Source organism: Dermacentor andersoni, chromosome 4 (assembly GCF_023375885.2).
Source record: "Dermacentor andersoni chromosome 4, qqDerAnde1_hic_scaffold, whole genome shotgun sequence".
NCBI classification, from domain to species: domain Eukaryota; kingdom Metazoa; phylum Arthropoda; class Arachnida; order Ixodida; family Ixodidae; genus Dermacentor; species Dermacentor andersoni.
In genome coordinates, this window is record NC_092817.1 from 80,243,113 (window position 1) to 80,270,685 (window position 27,573).

General features: G+C 42.8%; 2 protein-coding genes across 2 annotated transcripts in view; one reads left to right on the plus strand and one right to left on the minus strand.

The window, feature by feature from the left end:
• crm (cramped chromatin regulator) overlaps positions 1-2,371 on the minus strand; it is a 77,285-nt gene extending 74,914 nt beyond the window's left edge. The window contains exons 1-2 of the mRNA XM_050183276.3: positions 1,739-2,371; positions 1,039-1,346 (exon numbers count right to left, since the gene is read on the minus strand). Coding sequence (XP_050039233.1) covers positions 1,039-1,346; positions 1,739-1,800 — 370 coding nt within the window. The 5' untranslated portion in view covers positions 1,801-2,371. The remainder of the gene's footprint in view (positions 1-1,038; positions 1,347-1,738) is intronic.
• Positions 2,372-3,295: 924 nt separating this feature from the next.
• On the plus strand, positions 3,296-27,573 carry LOC126536351 (nuclear pore complex protein Nup54-like). The gene is made up of 10 exons (XM_050183283.3): positions 3,296-3,551; positions 3,889-4,386; positions 5,699-6,027; positions 10,008-10,195; positions 11,456-11,652; positions 13,315-13,463; positions 15,800-15,907; positions 18,071-18,190; positions 24,751-24,864; positions 26,847-27,573. The coding sequence occupies exons 1-10, from the start codon at positions 3,443-3,445 to the stop codon at positions 26,961-26,963; spliced, it is 1,929 nt and encodes a 642-aa protein (XP_050039240.1). The 5' UTR covers positions 3,296-3,442; the 3' UTR covers positions 26,964-27,573.

The following is a 27,573-nucleotide window of genomic DNA, read 5'->3' on the forward strand; positions in this document are numbered from 1 at the left end:
AAGGTCCACCGCTAGTAATGGATATGTTGACTTTGCATTATTTACAGCCATAATATGGTTTTAAAAAAATAGGGGCATAGACTTTCCGATTTGCCCTCATAAACTCTTGTATGTGACCTGTGTGGGCAACTCTCCCAAGCTTTCAGCCACGCCACTCTTTATTGCATAACGCTGACATTTGCTACTGCCCTCTACGAGCACCAGGCTGTGGGGCACACGAGACTGTTGCTATTTGGGTTGTTCCTTGGTTCTTTCTTTAAACCTTGGTGTGCGGAGCAGCATGGTAGGAGCATAATTAGGCTAACTTTGCCAACTCTCACTAAACATTTTATTTATCTCAACTAGCTTAATGAGGGCCACATATGCAACGGAAGGAATTCCTTGTAACATTAAGTGGGGATAAAATGTGTAGTGCAACTCGAAGGATGTGCAATACATAATGTTGAGGAGTAATAACATGAGGTTCATGCTCTTCAACTATTGGCATCAACAGCTTAAATGTGTGCACGCTGTTCACATGAGTATTCTTACTTTTTCTTTTAGAGAGAAGGGCAGTAAGGGAGAAACCAGTGCGGCGTCTTGTGAAAGTGTAATGACATTTCGTACACAATGATATAATCGGGGCCACTCTAAGCAACAAAGAGAAGAACTGGCGGCCAGCAAGACATATGATCAGAACAATGTTACGTCATAAACAATCACAACACACACACACACACACACTTTTACGCTCGGCTTCAAGCACGTGTGAATGCACTGTCAGCAAAACCAAACATCGTTGTGGAGTCGACAGGCGCTGCTCGCATGTTCACCCTCCAGGGCAATGCTATCGGATACACAAACGACAGCAGGAAGGCTGGCACGCCCGATCAGCCAAGCTATCAATCAAACGTGAAAGACAACGGCAGTAGCGCGCCCATATCGCCGGCAGCATCACAGACCACTTTGCCGCCACGTAAAACACTGCTTCCGACATCACCGGACGCCGCAAGACGAAAGGCACTACCGAAACTGGGCACCACGGGAAAAGGCACTGACCAGTGGATTTCTTGTTTGCAGCCGCACTGGTGGCGGGCGGGTTGGACGAACTGGGCGGCGGGCTGGCGTCTTTGCGCGGTCGCTTCGTAACGCGCAAGCTTGAACGCTGCACAGGCACTGCACTTTTCGCCTCTTGTTTCTCGGACACACCATCGTCACCAGCCGCTGCACTGTTCAGTCCGCTGGGCGAGCCGAGACGTGGGGCGTTCTGGGAACGAGTGCGAGCGAGCTGCTGAACAGCAGCAGGCTGGACTTCGGCGCGGTTAGGAGCCGATGCATCTCCGGCTTCCTTCCCAGCCTCCGTTGATCTGCGAAGACGCACAAACGCAAGACGAGTAAATTCCACGCGATAAATATGACCAGTAAGAGCACAATGGCAATTAAGAACCTGCAATCTAAATTATAAATTGCAGAGAATACTGTCGGAAGTAAGATGGCTACCAACACGAAAAGGTTTTTAAACTTCGGTACCCTCCGGGACGAGGAGACTCTCCGCATTTATTTCGACAGCGATCGGGCGCGCTTTGGTTTGAACCTGGCACGCTCCTGCGCGGTTGGCATGAGCGAGACAGTGCGTGACATTTCCGTGCGCGAATCTGCACAACGACGACGGAGAAAAAACACTGGAAAAATAAGCGCAGAAAAATATGGCGACGACACGAAAACCCGAAGTAGGCTTAACGAGGAGATCGACGCTTACGAGTCTTCGGGGCGCTTTTCTTCTTGTGCAGAGCATGATCCAGGCTTTTTCCGCTTTACCATCGGACCGGTAACGTGTTCTATAACTCCAACATCTCGGGAGCAGGGGTATCCAACCGCCGATGCAGTACTGCGCGCACAAATGTCAAAGGCGTGTTTGGCTTGCGGTCGCTTGTTGCTACACGTATGAGGGTTTCTGGGAGCCGAGCAAGTCAAGTTTCTGATATACGGCCTGCTGTAGTGACATCACTTCGCCTGTTTTGTGGTTGGAAAACGCTTCTTACTTGCATGAAAAAGCCTGTGGAAAGCTGCCAGGCGCTGTAGTGATTTTAATGGGCGAAAGTTTTCGAGGTTGCGTCGAAAGTTTGACACGGGTAACAAATAGCAGGCTACCCCGTATTCGTCCCGGCTGAATCCTTGATTGCATGCCGAATTGCGGTTAGTAAATTGCTTTGAACTTTCGCTGTTTAAATATATAAGCCGAGTAAAAAAAAATAAGCAAGGAGTACATCTGCTCTACACAATTTCTGTAGAATGTGGCGTGAATTACACCGCGAAAAAGAAAGAACTGGTATCACTTGCGTTTTCTATGTGAAAGGAATTCTGTGAATTAAAAATTATGCACACTCACCGCACAAGCTTACTTTAGCTAAATAGTTTGCATAGTATATATAGTTGCTGAAACAACTTTCTTGGCAGTATTGATTTTGTTGTAGTATCTTCAAGTGCGCAAATGCGCATAGAAAATCAGAACATCGAACGTTGAGCGTACAAACGGGTTGTTAGACTATCTCACGTTAACACACTTTAAAGAAAACCAGTCCACTGTGAAACATTATATTTTCCCTACAGCATTCAAGCTAGGCATTATTTGTCAAACTAATTTCTTTTTCGTATGTAATCCACAAAAATAAATTACGTATGCAGCACGCAACGAGACCCGAGGTTTCTTCTGAACAAATTCACGCACAGGGTATAGAAAAACTTCGTAATTGCAAGATATTGTATTGTTTCTAAGTCTCATGTTACAGTAGTTATACATCCATGACGAAAATCTGATGACGGACGCAAGATTCTTGTGTGTTCCAGGCAAAGAAACAAGATAATTTAATTTAATTATAGAGCCGCTAAAGATGTTGTTGAAAGAAACTGACGAAAAGTAACTCTGAGATAGTGGAACCAGTAAGTTCAGCTTATATGCACCCAAAGACACCTAATGATACTAGTTTTGATAGTGAACTAACATCAAGAGCGTTTTCATTCAACTCGATGCGGAGCTACCGCTGACACTTGCGACAACTACGTGCGCCTGAGAGCAGCCGACGTCGCTTAGCGCGTTCAGTTCAAAACCAGAACTTACGCTATTGGTTGGCGAAACGGCTTGCTGTTTTTGTTGGGTACTTCACAGTTCAGAACATTACCTGACGTCACTGCTCGTCCTAATAAGCGCGGTCTTCACCTTACTATAAGCAGATGAAAACAATAAAAGCTGTGATTTGTACAAAAACAAGTTTAAATAGATACGACAGGCTTCAACGTGGCCTTCACCATCGCCTGGCCACATTGAACCTTAAACACGATGGCGGCGATGCGCGCTTTTGCCAATACCTTTTGAGCAAGTTTGTAGCGACTACTGCTTCAAACACCGCTCCATCGGCTTTGTTTTTAGTTAGGTGCAACACCAAAACTTTGTAATTAGATAGGAATGTCCAGTTTCACTTTTGGTGCTCCCGCAAAACCAACGGGATTCGGCTTCACAGGATTTGGCACGACTACCACGACGACCGCACCAACGTTTGGGACCGCTACACCTGGTAAGTTTTGACAGTGCCATTCACGTGTTTTGATTTATTGCTTTGAAACCACTCGAATTGAAGTACGGAATTGCATAGTATGTCCTTGTTCTGAGAAAGGCTGCGTGCCAATTATCCTGCTACGAATTTCGATTTCGTTCTGTCAGATCGCAGGAAAATTTCGTGAGTCGTAATTCTTATTTGTGCTCTTGGCGTTCGTTTAATGAGTGAATTCGCTGCAACAAAGCACAACACGAAAGGATAAAAGGAGTGATAGGGTATGCGTTTCGTTTAGTCGCCGTCCCTGTGCATGTGCTCGTCACGATGGTAACCTCGACAATTAATGCACCCTTCACAGGTGTGGGCTTTGGTACGACGCCAGCGACGAGTGCACCCGCAGCAACTGGATTCGGCATGACGTTTGGACAGCCTGCGAACACTGGCACGGGTTTTACTTTCGGCCAGCCTGGCTCGACGTTTGGTCAGCCGGCGGCTGCCACAACAACTACCGGATTCTCGTTTGGCCAGCCAGCGGCTGCTCCCACTGCGGCTACTAGCTTTGGGTTTGGTCAGCCGGCGGCCACGACAGCCACTGGATTTACGTTCGGTCAGCCAGCTGCAGCCAGTACAACTACCGGGTTCACATTTGGCCAGCCAACTGCCGCCACGACAAACACTGGCTTTAGCTTTGGCCAGCCAGCAGCAACTGGCACTGGGTTTGGATTTGGCGCGCAAACGACCGCAGCAGCTCCAACATTTAATTTCGGCGGTACCCTAGGAACCACTACGGCGGCACCAACATTCTCGTTTGGAGCTGCTTCAACAACAGCTGGTAACACTGGCTTTTCGTTTGGAGGTGAGGACAGGGCCACTTGTTAAATGCAGTGTTTTGTGTGTAGCTTGTAAATGCCTGCTATCAGTATGTCATTACCTCTAAATGCAAAAGTTGTTTGAGAGAGTCTTAGCTATGTCATATTGTCATAAGAAAAGCATGGTGTATGGTAAATCAGACCATCTGGTGAAGGAGTCGGTACAAGAGAGAAAATTACCATATTACTCTATGACTAATGCAGAAACGCAGCAGAGTTAAAATTCTGTATGTTGTTAATATGTTCTCTGAAAGATACTTAAAAAACCAATAAACAAAGACAAACATCACACGCTGTTTTACATTGACTCGTAGAATGTTGCAGCAGTTATATATTATCTCTTGCAGTGAACTCTACAAATTAGGCAATAAAACATCGGGGCAGGGACAACTAACAACTAAATTTTTTATGTGACAGTAAAGGAGATGCATGCAGTGGCTAGATGATGCACTGCAGGCAGCATGACGTTCATACTGTATGCATGAAGAAAGCTGCATGATGCCAATAGTGGATTTTCCTGAACATGAAATCTGAACTTTCATCATACAGTATGTAACAGAGGACAGGCTTGTTATATGTGTGCCAAAGTAATGCTGTCTACGGTGCAAGTACTGCATATTGCATGTAAAGGGTTCTATAAGGGTGCGCAAATAGCAATTTTTGAAACTGAATCAAATGGAATATTGAACACTTCTCGAATTATGAGTAGTCGTTCTCACAATTAATACAAAGCAATGCTCGTATCTCAGCATTCTTAATGTTACAGAGTTTCTGTCATTACACAGCACGTTATGAAAACATTGTTTAGTAAAAGCACAAATGGAGCATTTGGAACAAACAATCAGCTTCTTTACGTGCGCAGGACTCTTCAGAGAGTGCGAATAATCTTATTATAGCCGGTGAAGTATGGCTCCCTAAGTGACGTAACATGTTCCACTGCGCAAGTTCTCAAGTTCTATGTCTATGCTGTGCCTGCAGGGTTGAAATTTACTGTAATATTGCTTCAATTTTATGCTTAATTGGGCACACTCAATGCTTTTAAATATTTGCAAGCTATTCTAAAAAAAATACTCGTATTTTCATATAGTGGCTACTCGATTATAACACTGAATCGAATAGAACACTGCTCGGTTGTCATTCGGAAGTTTCAAATATTCGCACATCCTTGGGTTTCTACTACAAGGGCTTCATATCATTTCACACACGTGCATGCAAGCCACTTGGCATCGTTATGCTAAAAACAGGATGGTTGAGCCATCAGTGTTGAGCTCACATTAAATTCCATGTCATATTTCTCAGGATTCGGTACCAACACTACCACAACACAGAGCAACCCATTTGGAGGCACTTCACTATTCTCAACCGGCTTTGGAACCAGTGCGGCCCCATCATTTGGTGCTTCCGGCCCCACAGCAGCAAGTGCAGCGGCAGCGGCCGCGCCTTCGGCCAGCAACATCACCAACCTGGCGACGGCACTATCTCTGCCCACAGTATTCAATGATGAGAGGGACACCATTTTGTCGAAGTGGAATCAGCTGCAGGCCTTCTGGGGCACTGGCAAGGGCTACTTCTCGGCCACGGCACCTCCTGTGGTGTTCACCACTGAGAACCCCTTCTGTCGATTCAAGGTGGACCACTTCAGTTTGTTAAGCATTGAATGCGCCCTCTCTTATTGCTGTCAGATTTACAGATGAATCTGCAGTGAAGTTAATTTGTTGTGCAAGAAAAGTCAGGAATCGAAATAAAAAAAAAAACATTATCCTTCCATGGGATTATCCATGGGATTGAAGCTATGCCATGGTAAGAAGACTTAATTCAACACACCAACCACTGAAGAACCAACCACGTGCACATTGTGACATTATTTGCGGTGTGCAGTTTATGTGATGCATATTTAGATGACTGCGATGTGTACAGATGTGCCCTAGGCAACAGCAAATACTTCATTGATGCGTGAAATTTCTTGTGTGTTTTACAATTAGAGCAGCTAATAATGAATAATAGAAAGAAGTGAATCAAAAGAGAAAAGAAGGAATGAATCGCAAGTATGTGTTCATGCTACAAATATGTAGCTGCAATACAACTATCTAAGTGATTATGGACTGAAAGTTAGTGCCTCGGCAACAGTTAGGAGCACAGTACTTATGTAACCAGTAAGGTAGTAGGCTACTTTGTAATGTCCTAATGGCTGCAGTAGACAGTGTCTTGTGATCATGATGATGGCCATATCATCAGTGGCCATCATGCTGAACACAAATTTGCCGTTCTTGACATTTTCTCACATAACCACAGTCACACATAACATCTGTTGGTGTGAAAGCATTGTGTATTTGGAGGTATACAGACTTAGGAGGAGCAAAATGGATAGACAGACAGCAACAGCAAACACAGTTTCAATCGTTTAAAGGCTGGCTGGCACAAGATTTTGAATGGCAAAAAAAGTTTAGTTTCAAATAGTATAGACCTTTTCATCGGGCGAGGAGGATAGGGCGCGCGGAGAGCCTTTCCTCCTTTCTGGCTTGGGCGATCCGGCGCGGCACTGCTTGAAAGTATTGCTGCCACGTGCTGTGGAACGATTTTGGAATGTTTTATATCGTACTTTTTGAAATTTAAGCCATGTCCGTTCATATAAGGTCGTCAGGGAAGCGTTTCGGTGCATTGGTAACTACAGTAGGTGGAAATATGTCTTAGGGGAGCAAAAATCTTACGCGCTTTTTCAGCCGCGGTGTACGCACATTATCAGTCACTGTGTGTGTATGTGTTGTGAACTATTTTGCTTATATCGGATTTAATTCACTAAAGAAAACCGGTGTCTCTGTATTACCAGCATTAAATGGTAAATTAGCTCACTGTCTGATCGCTTGGCATAGGGAGTAAAACATAAAACATAAGAGCACATACTCGTGCATGGCCAACCTAAGGCGACCACGAAACATCTAAGCGGCAGGCGCTATCAAATATTTGTGATGCACCGGCATCGTTCTCACGCATTTCAAGTCTAGTATGCTTGAAATTACTATATGTCTACGCAAGCCTTCCTGCATGAGGCCGATGGCACTGCTCAACACAGCGATCACTTCAGTTGGTGAACCACCACAATACATATATAAGCTGTGCACTTCGGCATTACCTTTTTTGGCCTGTATACAGCCATAATATATGAGAGGGATCACATAAAAAGAATGCGATGGCTATTTTTTAGTGCAAAATTTCCGCAAGACGTGTGAGTGCATCGTAGAGAATGGAACGAACACAACCGAAAAAAAAAAAAATTTCGTTTATCATCCTCTTTCTCGAAAAAGCAAGAGAAAACGGGCTAATACCGTAATACGACCTCGCATAGTCATGCCGCTCAACGTTTATAGATACATAACCGCTGATGTCGTATGCTTGGACCATGCGGTATATAGATCAAAGATATCTGTAATCCAGCACCTACCACTGCTTAGGACGCTCGCGCAATTCGTAAACAGTCCCTTTGCTGGACAAGCTTAATTCAGACTGTAAGGTATGCTGCTATTACTTGCCAAGACTATTTTATGCAGGGGCGGAAAGCCCATCGATCGAACCAAGTAGTCGCACAATATAACCTGCAACAAACAGTTTGAACGCTTGTCAAAGTATAACATCACAGCTCCTATCGTAGCAGAACGGTACCCACGCTGTTACGATCGTCGCATATGTTTCATGGCTCCTAAACCGCAGCTTAGAAATAGAGGATAATACTGCAATAAGGTCACATTAGTTAATGGAACATTCAGAAATACACAATTGATCTCCGAGGCTGATTGTAGGCTCAAATATACACGCACACATCACGCTGCATGTTCCGTCCACCTCTACCCCAGCAGAAACTCCGGCCATGACGCCTTAAACCACTTCAGCACGTCTCACAGAACCATTTACCACGTAGGAGACGCACTTCATACTAAATAGACCGCACAAGCGCGAAAACAAACGCCAGAACCTACCGCCGAGCGTATACCTGCCATGCAAAACACCGCTTTCACCCAAGCCAGTATGGCGCTGCTCATAGGCGGCACCACTGCGTTCACAATATGGCGGCGCCTACGAAACAACGGTGTATAGATGTAGAGCAACATCTGCGCAAAATCTTATGTTTTAAATGCAAGTACAGTTGCCAACCAATAATTCAGGCTCGACGGAGACCCCCACAACCTCTGAACAGTCGCAAATCTGAAATACTGGATTCACCGGAAAATGAGTGACTTTATTCCACAAGTGGTCAAAAAAGGTGTGCCGTATTCTCGGATTCTCATTTTCAGGGATACTTTAAATTTTGCATGACTAGCACAAGACACATTGGTGTCTACGAGCGACGGCATTCCTGGCGCAGTGCGAAGCATGCTATCTTTCAGCAAAACGCATTATCATCTACGATCGATAGCATTCTTGTCACAGTTCCAAGCACGCTATCTGTAACATGACTAACGCAAAATGCATCTATGTCTACGAGCGATAGCATTCTTGGCACAGTAGCGAGCACGCTGTCTTAACAATGCAGAAACACTCCCGCCTGTTGATATGCCTAGTGCTGGTTACACAAAGTAGCTTTGAAAGTGATCATCTGAGAAAGTTTGTCAAAGCATTGCTACATACACATTTGTTTGCTTTTGACCTAGACAGTCTGTGGCTGCAATTTTCTAGCGATGCCTTATATGCTATTCTTTTTCCAATTTTGGACTTCGTCAGTGGTCAGAGCGACGCTACACCCATGTTATCAACGAGATCAGCCAGCTGCGAGCAATGGATGATAAGAATGGAATGGGACTGGCACGACAAATCGCAAATGGAGCCTTTAATAGATTGATTAGCCTTCACTAGTTTTGGTTTCAAGGAGGCGCCGGCAACATGTCAAATAATCATTCTGGAGATGTGTCAAAACAAAATTAGCCCTATTTCTGCTTGACTCGGTGGCCAAATTAGCACACAGCCTTGCAGTCAGAGTCCAAATTATCGCATGATGCGCCGTAAGGTGTCCGAAATTTTGGTCATCCTTATACATTAAGTTTATGGGGTTAGAAGCGGTGCACTGGAGCTGTCTAAATAATCAAGCTTGTCCAAATTATCGGTATCTGATTTATAGGTTGGTGACTGTAGATGCATCAAGAAAAGCTGTAAAATGCAGGCGCCTCTGATGCCAAAATTGAAAAAGGCACAGTACCTTAACGCACACGAGAAATGATGGAAGAACCCAGAACATAGAGAACCTGCATTTCTCCTCGGCATGACCTATGAGATTAAGCAGTGTGTTCAGTGCACTGAAAATCTCTGAAGTCATGGTCTGAAATTTGCATCATATTCGCTAATTACCATGTGTATACATTGTCTACTAATGTGCTATTTAAAGGCTGTTAGAGAAAAAAATCTTACCCCTTGAGGTATGTCAAGGTTGCTTTAATAGTATAGTCAGCTCTTCTCATAATCAGTTTAGCCAAAGTGAAAGTTAGTTGCAATTTGTTTTTGAACGTTATCGGATACTAAAGACAGATTTTTAGTCTTGATTCTTCAGTGTGTCCGTTACCTTTGGTGGAAATATGCACATTCCAAATAAATCTGACGTCACAGAGTTCTCTTTTATCCATAGGCGATCGGCTATAGCCGCTTGCCACAAGCAAAGCCAGAGGACGGCCTGCTAGCACTGCTGTTTGAGAAGAAGTTGGAGGAGGTGCAACCCTTGCAGGCGCAGCTGGTTGAGGGGCTTCAGCGCGCGCTGGGCAACAAGCCAAATGTCGCTGTCTGTGTCGAAGGCCTCAAGAGCCTTGATGTCAACAGGTGCGTGGTCTCTTGCGGTCACCTTGCATTCATAACTGGGCCTGGTGTTTGGAAGACACCCACTGGAACTGTCTGTGTCAAAGACCTTATGGGGTCACCAGAGAAAAACACTGTGTCAACTTATACTTGTAAAGTTACATTATTCGCGCCGTTGTGGGGCAGCAAAAGTTAAGAAAACTTGCTAAGTTCAGTCTTTGACTTCTTTAGAATACTGTGTAGTCCACCTTTGCTGGTAAAAAAATTATTAAGCCTGATTAAATGGTGTCGAAATCCATGACATGAAAGAGACGGCGTAAGGGAATTCCAAGGTGGAAGTCGCCACCCATGTTTCATTTTTACGTGTTTTCTGGATCATTGGGCCTCCCCTCATAGTAAAGTGTCTTTCTTTGTATTCTAAAATGTTATCTACTAATACAGCTCAACTTATTTTTCTCTTTGGCGTCCCTTTAGGAGCAAATTTGGGGTCATGGCCTGTCTATTCAAACACGCGTGATATGCAGAATGCTCTCATTAGGCAAATAAATGTTGCATTTAAAAGGAACATTCACAAGTTTGGTGACTTGTGGAGCAGAGTATTTATGTCAGAGTAGACTTGTCATTGCCATGGAAAGAACTAATGTTATTTCTAGTGCTGTGGCATTACACTAATCTTCTCCAATGAGCACAACGCTGTGTGTGTACTTGGTGATGTTCGGTTCCTCTGTTTAATTATTGTCATCGTCTCAGTGCTCTAGACGACTGAAGGCAGTTGCTTCTTATTTACAAGCTCCTTAGTTGACCACACACCCACTTGTAAACAGCATTACATTCATGTATTAACTAGTGTAAATTAGTCTTATTTTCTTTATCAAACGAACTTTAGAAAACTTTATATTTCGTTTTGTTTAGAAATAAGCAAGTATTGAGTATTTGATTTGATATTTAGAATTTGCTTTTCTCAAATATTCTTATTCAGTTCTGATGTCTTACTATTTTCATAGCATTGACTAAATCTGAACAGTTATTCAGAAAATTTGTGCATCATCTTTAAAACTTTATGGACCTCAAGAAGGTGACCCTTGACATTGAAAAAAGAAAATACCGCTCTTGTCTCTGATTGGCCCAAACACTAATGAGGAGCTGGACACTAGTCACAACATCGTCACTGCAGAGTAATCAGAGGTGCTGCTGAACTTGAATGCAAGATTCTTAAAAAGAACTTCTCAGCAATTCTTTACCACCTAGTAACGCATGGGACTTTGACATACTTGACATTTGCAGGTGTGAGCTGGTCGTATATGTGATGGAACGTGCTCCAACAGGGCAGACACGACGGTTTCCATCCAACGAAGTAGTGTCGTACCTGGAACAGGCAACTGTGAAGCCCCAGTTGACTAATATGGGTGTGCACTCAACCATCTCCAAGGCAGCTGCAACCAAGGACTGGCTGAAGCACTACCTTGCGAATCCACCCTGTGGTGAGTGAATGCCTCCTCCAATGGGAGGAGATTGGGCAAGTAGAAAGTGCGGTTTGTGCTTTTGATCGAACTATGAACAAGTTCAACAAGGCTTGGCTAAAAGCTTCAATTTTTTTTTTGTTATCGGGCAACTTCACACTATTTTTCTTCACCATTTCGTATAAAAAGACTAAGAACAGTACTAGTAAAGAAATGAAAACGACGTGCACAAAATTATATAGGGTACTGTGCAGAACATTTACTGTAAAGTGTGGAATAAAGGAGATACACTAGAGGGAAGAGCTCAGCCTCCTCTCACGTTTCTCCTTTTTTCCGCAAATTACTGGGAATGTTGTGTGCAGTACACCATAAAGTTCGGTATGAACCAACTAGCCTGCCAGAAAGTAGGTTACTACATGTGTGAAGTCATCTTTGACTTCTCTGAAGAGACATTAATAATTTAAGAACACTACCGAAAAAGTCGAAAGAAGTTAACATGCAATGCCTCCTTCACATTGCCCCGCAACTGAAGTGTAGGACTGAAATCATGCATGGCTATGCTTAGCCCAACAATCACACCTCGCATTGCTGTACAGTTGATGGGCCTGGTCTAATTACACTTGCATGTTTGTTTTTTAAAAACTTCCTCACTTTGCCATTTATTATCTTTTTTTTTTTGTGAACAGCATTTGTGATCAATTTCAAGCCCTCCCCTGCTCACTTATAGATTCTCGTTTCCAGCTTTCTGAACGCACACTGTCACGTGTGAATTTGTGACACTTTTCTTCAATGCATAATACAGGATTGGGCTAGGTTATCTGACCCTTGGCTTTAATACCCCTGTCCTCCTGCCGTGATGGCGGCATATTTTTTTTTCCTTTCTTTCTTCTTCTCCAGTTTCTTCCTTTCTCATGCTGTGTTGACGGGGAGTGCATAATGTGCAGTGCTTACGGTACAGTTGAACCTCAATATAAGTTGTTATAATGAAGTTGCATCTGCCACAAAAATAACTTTGCTATTTTCAATATCTGTTATGAACATATATCTGTTACACTAATAGCGGTGAGGCTTTTTATCTACTTCATTATAGTATTCGATAGTTTGTTACATCCATGTTCGTTATATCTAGGTTCGATCGTATAAGTCATCTTTGTGCACCCATGTGTTCTCTCCTCTGCTTCAACTGCCACTATGGCTCAGTGGCCATGGCATTGTGCTGATGAGCACAAGGTTGTAGGTTTGATACCTAGCTGCTGTGGCTGCATCTTCATGAGAACGAAATGCAGCTTTTGTGCACTTACATTATTTTGCATGTTAAAGTACCCTAGGTAGTCAAATTTGCCCCAGAGCCCTTCACTACACTGTTTTCTCATAGCCCCAGTGTTGCTTTCAGATTTCAAACTCTATAAGTGTATCAATCAACAAATCAATTTTGTTTTTGCATAAACAAAGAAAACTTTGACAAACTATTATTCGGTTTACCATGCTTGCACATAACATGCGGTTAGTGAGCACTCAAAAATGTGCCACTGATGAATGGAAGTGAATGTGTCATCACATCAGTGGTGCAGCCTGCAAAAGCAGCTCAATGTATAGCCTGACTAATTACCAGCCCTTGTTTCAGTATTTGTTCACACTGATTTACATTGTTCTGTGTACATCTTTCTTTTCTCCCTCATACAGGGATAGATCCATTGCTGTGGGAGCAAGCTAAGCTGGACAACCCAGACCCAGAGCGACTCATCCCAGTGCCGATGATCGGATTTGCAGAGCTTCGGCGTCGTTTCAAACTTCAGGAGCATGAGATCAAGCAACACCAGTGTCGGCTAGATGTGAGCAGGCTTACGCCTCCATTGTCGGCACTTCTGAACAGAATGCTGATTTTGTTCGCAGTGTGTTCTGACCAAGATGTGCTGTAGTGGAAGCTCCCGTGGCTTCTTACTAGCAGAAATGAAGCCAGCGCTTTCCCCCAATTCACCTCTGAAACGGAACTGCATTGAGTGGAGTGTGCTCACAGCTCCGATGCGTTTGCTCTGGTAATATAAATGCTAGGCTAATCAGACAGTGAAAGCTGGTTGTTCCTGGTGAAAGCATTACCTTACGCTGAATACTGATTACATGATGTCCAATAAATTTTACCATGGTATTCAGTTAACCTAAAACCAGCAGCACAAAGACACACATTGCGCAGGATCTTTAGGGAAAAATTAGACATGTTAAACTCGTAGGCAGTGTAAGGAAAGTGCTTCCATTTATTCTCTATAAGCTAATATTAGTTTATGCCTTCTCCTAAGATGGCAGTGGTCTGGCTTCACTTTCGTGTCATCGTCTCTATTCTAAAAGTTCATTTATAATCGTCCTGGTTCTGACGAATCAGTGGCACCTCCACTGGTTAGTCCTGATGTTCTAAGCTTTTCAAATGCGATAGTATTGCTTTTACTACACCACCTCTAGTTTCTTGTATTGCTCAATTTTGGCCACTTCTGCTACTCTATATGTGTGCGTGTACATGCAGTAGAATCTCGTTAATTCGTACTTCAAGGGTTGACCGGAAAGTTATTTAATAAAATGTAGTTCGAACTAAGGAGAACCCTTTTTAATATACTAGCGCTCGATCGATTGTGCAGTATGTTACACTAAACCAAAACCAGCTCTGGGCTTGCATTTAAAAAGCTATCTTTCTTCCATGAGCGCAAGACGGGTGCCAGAAGAAACCTGCAATCCATATAAAGTCCAAGTGCATGACTGCATGTGCTTGAGCTACCGAGGGGAGGCTGGGAATTTGTCAGGTGTTGCAAAACACCTTCAGCCCAATTCTATTCCTCGGTCTGCAGTGCTTACTGGGAACCGAAATAAAAAGATTGTTGTCAAAAAAAAAATAGTGCCAAAAGATTACACCTCACGTGAGGGTGAGCCGAGAAGGATGGATGCGCTTGATGTGCACCTTACTCCCATGTACACAATGTTGGAGATGATGTGATCGAGCACATGCTTAGGGCTCCTTCCTGTTCTGTTTAAGCTGGATGGGAAAGGAGAGCATGCACTTCTCTGCTTGCTCTGGTTCGATCTCTGCTTCCTGTGCGTCTTTCCATGTCATTCTTACAGCACGCAGCATTCCGGTAGTTAGCGACGCATCGAACCTTCGCATTTGTCTAAGGTTTGTCTGGAAAGTGCTGCGTAGGAGTGAGAGATTTTGTTTGAAATTACCGTCGTGGGCTGTAGGGAGTTCAAAGTAAGTGGGCGTTTTTCTATACAGTCGAACCCAACTATATCGAACTCGTTTACATCAAATTATTCTATATATTGAACAATTTCTGGACACGGTATAGTTACAATGAGCACATATAGAAAAAATTACGCTTACATCGAACAAACATAGCAGCGACTCCCGATATATCGAACGTCAAGCAGCGGAAAAGTGCCCCCAGAAGTTGGCTTTCCCTCGCGGTAGCGGGGCTACTCGGCGGCACGGCTCCATCCAACCGCTCTCCCTGCCATGATCGTGCTGCTTCGGATGAGTTGTCGACACCCCCCTGCAAAAAATTATCCTGGCCCGCCTACAGACTGAACTTGTGTCTATGTTTTTGTTTGTGTCAGGACTCTTGAGGTCATTTATACCATGGTATCTGAGCACCAACTCACCCAAGTTTTGCTTGAACTTAGCAAGTTTCAAGGATCTTTACTGAACTACAATGGAGGGAAAAAGCAACACCGAAATCTGTGAAGTCACGCTGACATTTTAGTGATAGGGGTTGGTGAAAAATTTTTTAAATGCAACTCGGACCTTAATTGTCTAATAGTAAACCTATTGCTTTGAAATCAATGGAAGTCGAATTTCAAGCAAACACTTTAGGAAGTCTAAATGGTTAGCATTTCTCTTTACTGTCTCTTTATTGAACCAGGGAATGGCTGACACAGCACATTTGCATTTCGTGCACAGTTGTGTTGCCTTTACAAGCCAAAAATTTGCGGCTGCTTTTCTGCAACAATTTTCTTTTTTGTGTAATTTGTCTTTTCACGCATAATTAATTACAATAACAACTGTACAAGGTCACTTGTCTGTTACGTGGCATTGCTGTAGAAGGTGTGAAGGTCACCTGGAATTCTATGCACACTGATGTCCTTTCTTATGTGTTTACATTTTTCCTTCGTGTTTTCATCCAAACAGGCAATAGCCGAGGATATCTCGAAGCTCCAAATTCACCACACAAATACAGCAGCGAAAATTGAAGAACACCAGAGAAAGCAGCAGAACTTGTACCATAGGATACTGAAGGTGAGTGGGAAAAAAGCTAGTCTTGTGTAATAGTAGTCATGGTAGCTATACAATAGTGAGATAATCGATTGATTGATTGATTCATGCTTATATTTGTTTATTCATTCGGTCAATCAGTAATTCAACTATAATTTATTTCCATATTGAAAGCTGTAGAGTTGAAGAAGAAAAAAAAAACATTTATTTGGGGCGATGCTTTGTCCACCTCGCCAGTAGAGTTGAAGCCGCTTATAATGACGAGTAATCAGTCCTATGTCCGTCTAAAGGGGGGGTGGGGGGTGGGAGCACCTTCTTTTCGGACAGATGCACGAGAGTACAGGGCATGTGCTGCAGCTTCTGCAGTGATTTAAGGGGGTCTCACACTTGTTTACAACAGCCGAGAGGGCATTATGGCAATATCCGGCGAGCTCCCGTTGGAAGGACCTAGACTTACACTATTGTAATGTATTTAAGCAGTCATCTACAGACAGACAAAGCTTAGATGAGATGTTATCAGGCAGGTCATTGATGTAAATCAGGAATAGGAGGGGCCAAAGTACTGATCTCGGTGGTACGCTGGATATAACAGGTATTAAGGTTGAAAAGCTTCATTAGAATTTACGCATTGCACTTAGGACATTAGGAAGGCCTTCATCCAATTAAACATATTCAGGTCAATGTTTAATGCACTTAGTTTAGATAGCAGTAGCGTGTGGTGTACTTTGTCGAACGCATACAGCCCATTCGAAATTGTGTGTCTAGATTGGAATGCAAATCATTAGTGAAACAAAGAAGCTGGGTGTCACAGGAGAACATCTTGCGTAAACCGTGTTGGCTGGGAGTAAAAAAGTTATCAGATTCAAGGAAACTTATATCCTGGCAGTAAATAACAAGCTCTGCGAAAACTGTGTTGGCTGGGAGAAAAAAAGTTATCAGATTCAAGGAAACTTATATCCTGGCAGTAAATAACAAGCTCTGCGAAAACTGTGTTGGCTGGGAGTAAAGAAGTGTTTAGATTTGAGGTAACTTATAATCTGGGAGTAAATAACATGCTCCATTATTTTACAGAATCCTGATGCCAAGGAGACATGCAAATAATTAGAAGGCTTACAGGTTTACCTGGATTTATTAATTAGCATTAATTTCATCTACACCGCATGAAGATTTTAATTGTTATTTATTCGTAATTGTTTCAGTGCCTTTACAATTAAATAATATGGGATCCATTTGAGAGTAGTTTTTAGGTATTTTTTCCAAAAGAGGAGTAAGATGTGAGGATGGTGAAAAGGACCGAGAAAACATGTCATTTAGCACTTCAGTGCATACTTGGTCAGCAACAGCATCTCCAGATCGTGTCATTAGTGCAAGCTTTGCAGTGTTAGTTCCCTTAATAGTACTCCAAAATTTTTTACTGGAGTTTGCAAAGTACAACTAAACCTAATCCGCGCCAAATACCAACCCAATCCTATGCTGTATCTGCACGTTCCACACAGCATTGACCGCGGTGGCGCCAACCAGATCAGAAACTTCAGAATTTATGGTTGTAACGCTAGCTATATGAAATAGAAAGTTCTAGAAAAAGTTTATAATCAATGGCCTCTAAAATCAGGTAGCAATGCTTGTTGTGCGAGGTGCACCAACAAATCTCGGAGGCCACGTAAAGCTCATACAAGCTCTCTCATTTTGTCTAAAGCGCCAAGAAATCGAGAAAAAATCTCTGACACAGTGTCCAGTTGTTACTAATACTTTGTTGTCATAGCATCATGGCACAAATCTAAAGCAAATACAAGCATGAGCTAGCCAGACGATGCAAAATGACAGCTTGATAGATCAGAAGCTTACAGTACCTACTTTGACGGTTACCACCATGTCACTCAACGCCAGGCTTCCCTTATGTGCATTAGTGTTGAACGCTTACGTCCTGGGCATGTGCAGTGTAGATTGTGTAATGCTAACGCTAAATTCCTGCGTTTGCTGCCTTGCACTGTACTAAATCTCTTTACTGTTTAAGCTGCAGCAAGCAATCCTGTGTAAATTTCCCACTTCACAATTTGTACCATGTCCAATGCCACTTCGCTTTGAAGAATGGGGCGTAAAATGCGCTCAGTGGAATTATGACCATAAACTTCAAATAAAGCAGTTGAGAAGGGTGTACTTGTATGTTCACCAATCACCTGTTCTCAGGTCATGGTTCACCATGAGGTCAGCCGCAAGATGGGCTTTGCAATACAGCCAGAAGAGGAGCATCTGCGGACAATGCTAGAGTCCAACCTGGCTGAACTGAGTGCGCCGACGCAATTCAGGGTTTGTTTTTTAATTCACTAATTGACACATTCTTGCCCTTTGTTTCCTTCATATTCAATCTGCTCTCCGATGAGCTGGTCCGAGAGCTGTATTTTCTGTATATTACATTCAGGGGTGTCACTCTTAGTGGGTGCTAAATGGCGAATGGCTAAGCTGTTGGTATTGACTGTGACAAAAGTCAACAGTTTGCAAGTTTGCAGTCATTCATTCTATCTGCATTACCATCCTCTAGATGCGTTATCAAGTAGTCAGTTCTTCAAGTTCCAGAGACATGTCAGTCACCTTTCATTGTGTTTTTGTCCATTTTGGCCATTCCTGTGTGGGGAAAATTTCCTAAAGTTGAGAAGTTGAATCCTTCGTGGAGGAAGGGGGGTGGGGGGGGGGACTTTGAGCATAGCGTAATCATTCTTTATTAATTTATTTGGCACTACACAGATGCTTTCAGAACTTAGAATGCTTCAGGTTGCTGGTGCAGGAATTTGAAAATGATATTGCCACGATTTTATCCTCCTCCCCCCTTTTCTGTCTTGCTAAGCCTTTACTCACATTAAAGGGAATTAAAGAGAGCAATATGTTGAACTGTATTACTCAATTACCCTTCTTATGAGAGGAGGCTTGATAAGTCAGAAAAGATTCGAGATCAAGAAATCGAAGCTGCTTTGAAGTTACCATACCAGCTCTCTGTGATGTCATGGATTTTGAGAATGTCTGCTCGGGACTATCGTTAATCTCCTGTTGGTAAAGATCGAATATGTTGTATTCCAAAGAGTGCAAGACTGAACTTAAGTGTGTTCGAGAACTTTTAGTGTGCCACAATGGTCAAAATACAATAACATACATTTTAATCCATCATGTTGCATAGATGTACCGGCATTGTGGTTATAGGCCCAAATTCAGGAAATGGAACTTCAGCCTTCAATTTCTCTTGTAATGAAGCTTTTACTGTGAAATACCCGAAAATACGGTTCTAGAAGAATACCTTATCAGTCTAAAGTGTCTTAGTGTTTCTCTTTAATGTGCCTTTTAAGAGGTCTGGAACCACTTTTTATTGAAGTTGAGAAATGCATTTGACATTAAAACAGACTATTTCAGAAATACTTTGCCACAGTATGTACTTCAATGTGTTCAGCAGAAGCAGAGTTAATGGCAATGAAAGATTGCCTTTGTTCCCCTCTGCTGTGCTTCCGCTCTTTCTTCATCGCCTTGCACTGTGAAGGCTATAGCAAAGTGAGGTGGTGCCCACAACACTCCGCCTACTGAACTTCACTGGGGGGGTGTAGTTCAAATTTGATTTTGAAAGTTCACATAGATGCCACTATACTTTCAATTTTGACGCCTACATTGCACCAAACTCACAGGCTATCCCTGAGCTTATGGCTAAGTTCACGGTGCCTCATGCCTTTGCTGTACAGTGTACTGGATAGCTACGTGCAGCTATTTTGCACTGAGTGACATGAGTAACACATTTGGTTTCGGGCTTACCACTAAGACAATAAAACAATTTGCAAGGGTCGAACAAGCTTCTTCATGTTTGCTCATGCGAGCACGTCGGCAGCACACACATCGGCTAAGCGATGGACGCTGCACTCTGGGCTCGTGTTGAAAAAATTCCTAACGTAACAAGCTTCGACCATAATGGTCACACACTTCGAGGGTGTGCAATTCGGGAAGCAGGAGACGGCCTATTCATCAGATGTTGGCACTCGGGCCTGGAGTCATGTCACCCACAGATACCAATCAGACCATGCCGTTTTCCTTAGCGAGCCACAGCGAACTCAGCATGTGGGCTCGTCGCAGCACTCCACGATGGCCGCCGTGTTTACTCTACGCTGCAGACGCAACTACATGCAACTGTAGGGGCTAAATATCTGCGCTCTTGATCTCAAGTGCTCCAGTGTGGCTGTCCTACTTAGTGTGGACCAGCTTTGTCCTGCACCAATTTGACCGACAGATACAGTGGAACCTCATTAAATCATAGTTGGCCAGTGCTCGGAAAAAGTACGTACTAAACGGTAGTATTGCTTAAGCAAAATACCATGGGATCGCCCACTTACCTGTCAAAAACGGAACTCGTAGAGAGTGCGATGAAAGGGCAAAAACATGCAGTATTTATTCACTTTGCGCGACAAAAGTCTTGCTTTCGTTTGATGCTGCGGTGGCGTAGCAGCGACTACAGCAGCCTCAAACTTAGTGAAGCTGTGAGCCAGCGTTTCAGCCAGTCCACTCTCCTCGGCAAACACTCGCATTCCAGATTCCTCATTGGCGTTGCATATTCTCCGTGCACGGGCGCGGTAGCACTGCAGAAGTCGCAGGGCGCCTTTTTCATTGCAGGGTGCAGGGAAGTGAAGGTTAGTTGGTGCACTGCAAGAGTGAGCAAGGCTCCACAGAATGTACGCCTGCGAATGCAACCGGTGTTCCATGGTTGCACGTAGGCTGGTTCTACAGGCGTACTGTTCTGCAGCACCGTGCGTCGGCTATCACAAAACTTTGGTTCCGTGAAGCTTCACTTACCGTGGGTAGAAAGCACCTCAGGCTGCAGTCAATGAATCTAAATGCGGAGTCAGAAATGACATTCTGCCTCCTCACCGGCGCGCTCTCGTAGTGAAGTGCGGCCACCCGAAGTTTGCTCAATAAAGCACGACGATTCCTTAAGTCACACTGAGAATATGTGTTTGTGCTCATAAACTCCAAATGGATCGCAAATGGGTCGGTGTGTCGCACGTGTCCCCAGTACATTCTTGTAGTGCAGTGAGAATGTGTACATTTTTTTCGTATCGCCAGACTTCTAGCTCGCAAGTCCGTCTGAGAGACCCAGGAAGCCCAAGCAGAGAAAAGCAAGTAGAAGGTAGTGATAAAGGTGACCTTCTTAAAAAACCCGCAAAAACTGGGCAGCGGCTGGTACCTGCGGTTGACGAGAACAGTTCAGTTGGCTGGTCTTATAAAGCATGTTTATTTTCATGAAAGCCAGTAAAAGCAGCCAATTCGACCTCATGGCCCAATTTGCGAAGTTCATTATAACCGTTTGAACTTATGAATTTCAACAAGACTTTGGCAATGGTAATGCAATGAGACATCGCGATTACATCCTTTGGTTTGTGGAGTGCGTGTCCGAGCAGCCCGGTTGCGTGCAGTGCGACGTGGTTTCGTGAGAAATGTAAGCGAGAGAGGAGAACTGGCCCGAAATAATGGTACAGCAACGACAACTTCCGGCTTCACTTAGCTTCAGAAAGAGTGACATCAGGGCCCCTCCTCAGTTTTCCTTCCTCCATGCGCGAGTCCTAGATTACTCAATGCCACAGCGCTCTGGCATGGCGCCGAAACAATGTTGATGTGGCTTCACGCACAAACAGGGCGCTTGGAGGCCCTTGTTCTGATCTCCGAAGCTTGTTGCTCTGCTGGGCCGCACGATGGGGATGACGTACCACCGTGATTGCAGGGCGAAAAGTGGAAACACTATGTGTTAACCTATACGTATGCAATAAGCTGGTACGGTTTATGCAATACAAAACGCATTATGTTCGATGGCCACTAATTCGGGGATTTAACTTTACTACTTTTAAAACGAAACTACTGTTCAAGCGGGTATGGTTTAACGAGGTTTTACTGTAGTAGCCACATCCAAATTGTGCATTTTGCCCAGTAGTTCAATACAAAGCGAAGTCTGCCAAGGCATCTAGCCAGGAGCAAGCATATGTCTGGTCTGACTTTAAGTTTTGTGTGGTTCGAGGCTAGTTGAGAATTCAAAGTTAATAGAAATTAGCTAGACTCATCGGCTACAACTCCAGTAAGCAGTCTGGTCAAAGTACAGTTCCTATGCGGGCGTCCGCAGCTGAGCGTGAGCTGATGACAGTCAGCTTCTGTAAGTACGTAGCTCTTACAGAAATTCTAAACCAGATTTTCGCTTACTTCAGCCTGTTTGTTAAACTGTGTCAATAAATATACCCAGTAACAGTAGGAAGAGCTTTTGGCCAATAGCAGCCGCTATGGGAACCTGCTATATGACAAAATATAGCAGCCCAAAAAGAGGGAGGAGGAGGCTTCTGTTGAAAAGAGAGTGTTTGAAAAAAAGGGTGACTGTGCTCGCTCTGCTTGCAAACTCCACATGCCACACAGAGTTGCAAAATTTGGCTGAGATGTTCACGGAAGCGTGTGCTGTCCATGAACTTTATTTCACCAAGACGAGGGATGGTTCAGGACCCCTTTAAGCAGTAGGGTGTTTCGCTTTCTGGCACAACCACATAACATCATGAACGCTTTGTGCAACTTGCAACCTGTTATCTACTTGTGCCACCTGTGTTAGGCTGAGAAATATTAACATGCTCTGTGTGCACCCAACCCGGAAGGCAAGCTGTAGTCGAGCCACACATTTTATTTTTATTTCATTTTATTAGGCCATTTTGACAATCCCCTTAAAAGAGAAGCTAAATGACGTGGGAACTTTCTTTCGTGTTGCACTTTGGACTGACACAGCAATCCAATATTGTACGTTGATCTAAAAATGGCAAGATGAGAGCAAAAACCGCAGAAATGACCTGTCCTACTGCCATACGTATAGTGGGATGCCTGTGAGAGTTTAACCTGACCTATGTCGTAATTGCGTACATACCTTATATACCATGTTTGTAGTAAGTCTACTGCCACAGTGCAGAGAGTCACAATAGTGACAGGCGCAGGTGAAAATGGCAAATGGTGGCACATCTTGTGACAGGATTTATTCATCCCCGCATGTAAGGATTACAAGCATCAAAGCAAACACGCATTCCTTTAGTGAAGCAACAGAGGCTCATCTTACATCAGAAGCTGAAGTTATATCAAGTCTATATCACGTCTCACTCTGCTCAATGAAATATACTACCACAGTCAAACTCTTTGCTCTCTCTTTATCACTCCTACATTCATATCATGTAGCCTCGATCATGCACATAACGTTTTTGTTCCCCTATGTAAAACTATTACCTGTTCAAACTCTTTTCATCCTAAATCTTGTAGAATGTAGAGAATGGAATCAGCTGCCTCATAATATTGTTAGTATCATGGATCAGTGCCACTTTAAACATGCCATAACCAACCTCATTCCTCCTGAATTTTCTAAACGCTTGTGTTACAGTTAATTTCTTGATTGTGTTAATACTATCTCCATTACTGTTGTTGTATGATTTATTTGTATTGTTACTGCCACTTTAGGCATACCATAATTGATATCATTGCACCTGAATTAGATAGCTAGCCTTAGATTTTTATTAGTATTTTTTTATATATTTGTTTTGTTTGTAATATTACTATCTACATTACTGTTGTGTTAAACCTTCCTTTTATTGTTATTGTGCTCATGTAATATATATGCATTTATATAGTCTGGATCACATTGTGTGGCTGGCGTGCCTGCCCCTCTGTAATGCCGAAAGGCCCTGAGGGCAAAAATTACTGAAAAATGAATTGAAGATGAAGCTGTGATGAGTGGTTTGAAACCTCAGGACTGCGGAAGGTGAAGAATGTCTTTTCTTCATCCTGGTCTGGGTCAAGAACAGGCTGACCTGTTTCCAAACTGTTTCTACTTCTCCATCTCAACCAGCATGAACAGCTAACGGGGGCTGAGCGAAGGAAACTGGTCTTGCACTCCTTTCACCATGCCTAAAGAGCAAGCATACTCCTTTGTTGTTGCCAGGAGGGCTTTAGCTTGTAATCTGGAATGCTAGTTTACCAGAGACCTACACAAGGCCCCATCTTGTAGCATAGAATTCAGCCAGAAAGGACACAGGGCTATTACTGCAGTCACCAACAATACCCAACTTAGATGCTGGCGTAAAGTGTTGGCAAAGCTGTAATTGTTAACCTGCAATTTTTTCTTATTTTCCGTGGACAAGCACACCCATGTAACACATGAACGTTTTGACTGCATTGTGGTTAGATAAAGCGTCACAACACATAAGATGTCACTGCCAGTGTCGTTACTGCTGTTCACTTCTCCAGTAACCCAGTATGCCATGAAGGGTAATAAGTTTAGTACCAACAGCTTCAATTGTAATGGGGAGAGAAGGGAAGGTGTGCCCTTCAATTGTGTTTCATACTCATATGTGTATGTACTCATAGTCAATCGCATTCTTTCTGTAAGGCATCATTCAGTCCTTTGACCAAGTAATGTTGGTAGCAAATAGTTCTGCCAGAGAGAATACTTTCTTTCTTGTGGCCCAGTAATGGTTGAACTGCAGAAAGGCTGTATGCATGAGTATGTCTAAACATGCCGGATGAAGTTGTCGGCAGTTTTCCAAAAGCTTTTGCAATGGCTACGCACAGAAAACTCCAAATGTAGCAAAGAGTATGATTCCTGTGCATTGGTATGCAAGGTAAACCGCAGGTTTGGCTTACATACAACTGCTGTAGTTTTGCATATACATGTTAACTTATAAAAATTGTATGTCAGTAAAACTGGTCAACACGTCGAAATCCTAGACCGCCTGATGCTATTGCGTGTGTGCTTGTGAAAGTCTGTATAAATCTCTCAAACAAAAGTAACATGAAAGTTAGCAAAGCATTCTCCACTGAACGGAAATATTTTACAGGGGCGCCTGAACGAGCTGATGTCACAGATCAAGCTGCAGAACAACCAGATGACATTCACTGACACGGCAATACACTGTAGCCTTGACTCCAATTCCATGAGCCAGCTCAAAGAGGTAATTTTTTTTTTCTCTCTGATTGGTAATGTATGATTAATTCATAGTTCTGTTTATATTTGGTTTGTCTTGTGTCTACATTTCATAAAGTAGCAGCCAGCTACAGTTTAAATCACAAAGAAGCAATTTCTCTATCTGTACTGGGTGTCTTGTAAGAGTGGGCTGGGGATAAAGCAGACAAACTCTACTGAAATAAAGGGAATGCACCAGTGTTGTGGGCTTTCTTCAAGGCACGATACATTATATAAGAAAAAATTTTCTCACTCATAAACCTAGAAATGCATAACCTTGGCCATTGATAGGATAGACTGTTTGGTCTTTGTTTCATTAGTTTATTAATGCTTTTAGTTTCATAGTTCTAGCTTCCTAAATGTAAATAGTTTACATGAGTGCATGGTTGGGCTACTTGATAGAACATTTTTTTCCCGGAATGTTGCTCAACCAATTATCCTACCTTTGCACTTTTGTACTTTAAATAGCTTTTGTGTAGCTCCATGCTTCATACATCTGCTGTACAATTGCAGCAAGTGCTTTTTTTTTTTTGACCCTTCATACCCTAATTTTTAATGCGGAGTTTTGTGCAGTAGCCTGTAGCCCCTATCTTTACTGTATTTCTTTAATTCTTTTGTTGTTGTTATTATTATTATTATTATTATTATTATTATTATTATTATTATTATTATTATTGTGTGACAACTGTAATTCACAAGCTTTTGCCTAATACTTAGCATGGTTGACTGTTTTGAGTGTGTAGTTTTCATGTGTCCATATTGCTTCTGCAAGTAATAATGGGCTAAAACACCTTTTTTTTTTTTTTTTTTCGCAGCACAACATTACCGCCTCTTATAGCTGCACACAGTTTTCTAAATTTGTCATTCCTGGAAAACCACAGCATTCACCTACAAGATATTTTTTAATCTAATAGTAATTGTTAAGCCAGCTTTCCTCTAAGGCACATATAAATTAGTTTTCCGAGCTAGTAGTGGTGTAGCCAGTTCTAAAATTGGTGGGTATGTGTACAGCTGGTGCTTCTATGATATGAAAGACATAGATGAATCATTCATAGGAAAACTGTGTGCAACAGACGAGCGCTAGTGTGTGCACCTTGTAGCTTGCGAACCAGTATTTTGGCAAATGTACAGCATGGAGGAAGGCACTGTAGAATTATGGGAAGGGCTCATACAGGGTGTCCCAGCTAACTTTAGCCAGAGTTTAAAAAATATGAAAATGCCACGTAGCTGGACAGAACGAAGGTATTGTTGTTTGCAGTCGCTTGGAGATACTCAAACTATTTTTCTAATTCTGCCGAATTAGATAATTAGTCCCAATTAATTAATCAACTTCTCAAATATTAGAATTAGATTAGAATTGTCAATGAGAAAATTATAGAGCGACATGAAAAACTCCCGATACAGCTTTCTGTTTCTGAATATGTGCTACACAAAAGTGTTTTTCCGAGCGTGAAAGAAGCACGCGAATACATGCAAAGTGCCTCGAGCGGCCAGTCGTGCCGCAGTTTTGTGTGCATTTGTGGGCTTCTTTCGCGCTCAGAAGAACACTTTTATGTAGCGCGTATTGAGCAACAGAAAGCTGTATCGGGAGTTTTCCATGTCGCTCTACAATTTTCTCATTTACACTTTTCATCTAATTATAATATTTGAGAAGTTGATTAATTAATTGGGACTAATTATATAATTCGGTAGAATTAGAAAAATAGTTTGAGTATCTCCAAGTGACGGCAAACAACAATACCTTCGTTCTGTCGAGCTACGTGGCATTTTCATATTTTTTAAACTTTAGCTAAAGTTATACGACAAAGATATACGACCACTCCCAATCCTATGAGCGAGAACAGGGAGACAGTGGCCGAGCATCTCAAAGCCATAATTCGCATGCAGTAATGCTCCAAGTTGGCAGTGTTTGCAATGAATTATGAATGCTACGTGAGGAGGGTAATATGACTTTGTGTGTATCTGTTTCAGCACCTGAACAACCAGCAGAAGGGCATCTTTGAGTTGGTGAAGATTATTAAGAATGACCTTGAAGAATTGAAGAATATTGAAAGCAATCTCCAAGTGGCAGGTGGCCCAAGAAGATAGCAGAGCAAGCAAATAGGGGATACCCGAGGTTCTGCTTGCGAGCTTTCTTACCACACATAATGCCATGGGTAAAATAACATCACATCCTGCATAGAAGCCGGAAACACGCAATCCTTTCTATGACATTATGCTCTGTAGCGAAGCTTCATGCAGAAAAGTCTGCGAGTACAATTTTTGAATATCCCCTATTTGTGTTACGATTTGCTGCCTGAAGTTTTAAAGACAAAGCTATATTTTTAGCAGCAACAGTGTAAATTGTAAGATAATAAAGTGAGAACCAGCCTGTATTCTTGCAGTTGCTAAATTGGTTGTCATGCGTGCTTTAGCGGAAAAAAGAAATGTATTTTTTTGCTTGCTGTCATGTGTCACGAGTCCATCTCTTAGCTTCAGCACCAATAGAACAATCTGTAAGTGCTAAATTTTTATAGCTGCAAGTGATGTAGCAGGCTCTGTAGACACCGTGGGGCACATAGAGGTAGACAACTTCGTTAATTCACAATTTCTTTAATTTTAATTAATAAGTACAAGTAATTTCCCCTGTGTTGTGCTTGGTGTCTTTGTTTGCTGGCTTCATATGATATAATTAATAAAAATTGGGCCCCTCAGTTAA

Bases quoted from the DNA above. Each gene is read 5' to 3' on its own strand.
- LOC126536351 (XM_050183283.3), top strand. From the start codon at position 3,443: ATGTCCAGTTTCACTTTTGGTGCTCCCGCAAAACCAACGGGATTCGGC. The intron at 6,028-10,007 runs GTGGACCACTTC...TTTTATCCATAG, and splicing joins ACCCCTTCTGTCGATTCAAG to GCGATCGGCTATAGCCGCTT. The intron at 18,191-24,750 runs GTTTGTTTTTTA...AATATTTTACAG, and splicing joins GTGCGCCGACGCAATTCAGG to GGGCGCCTGAACGAGCTGAT.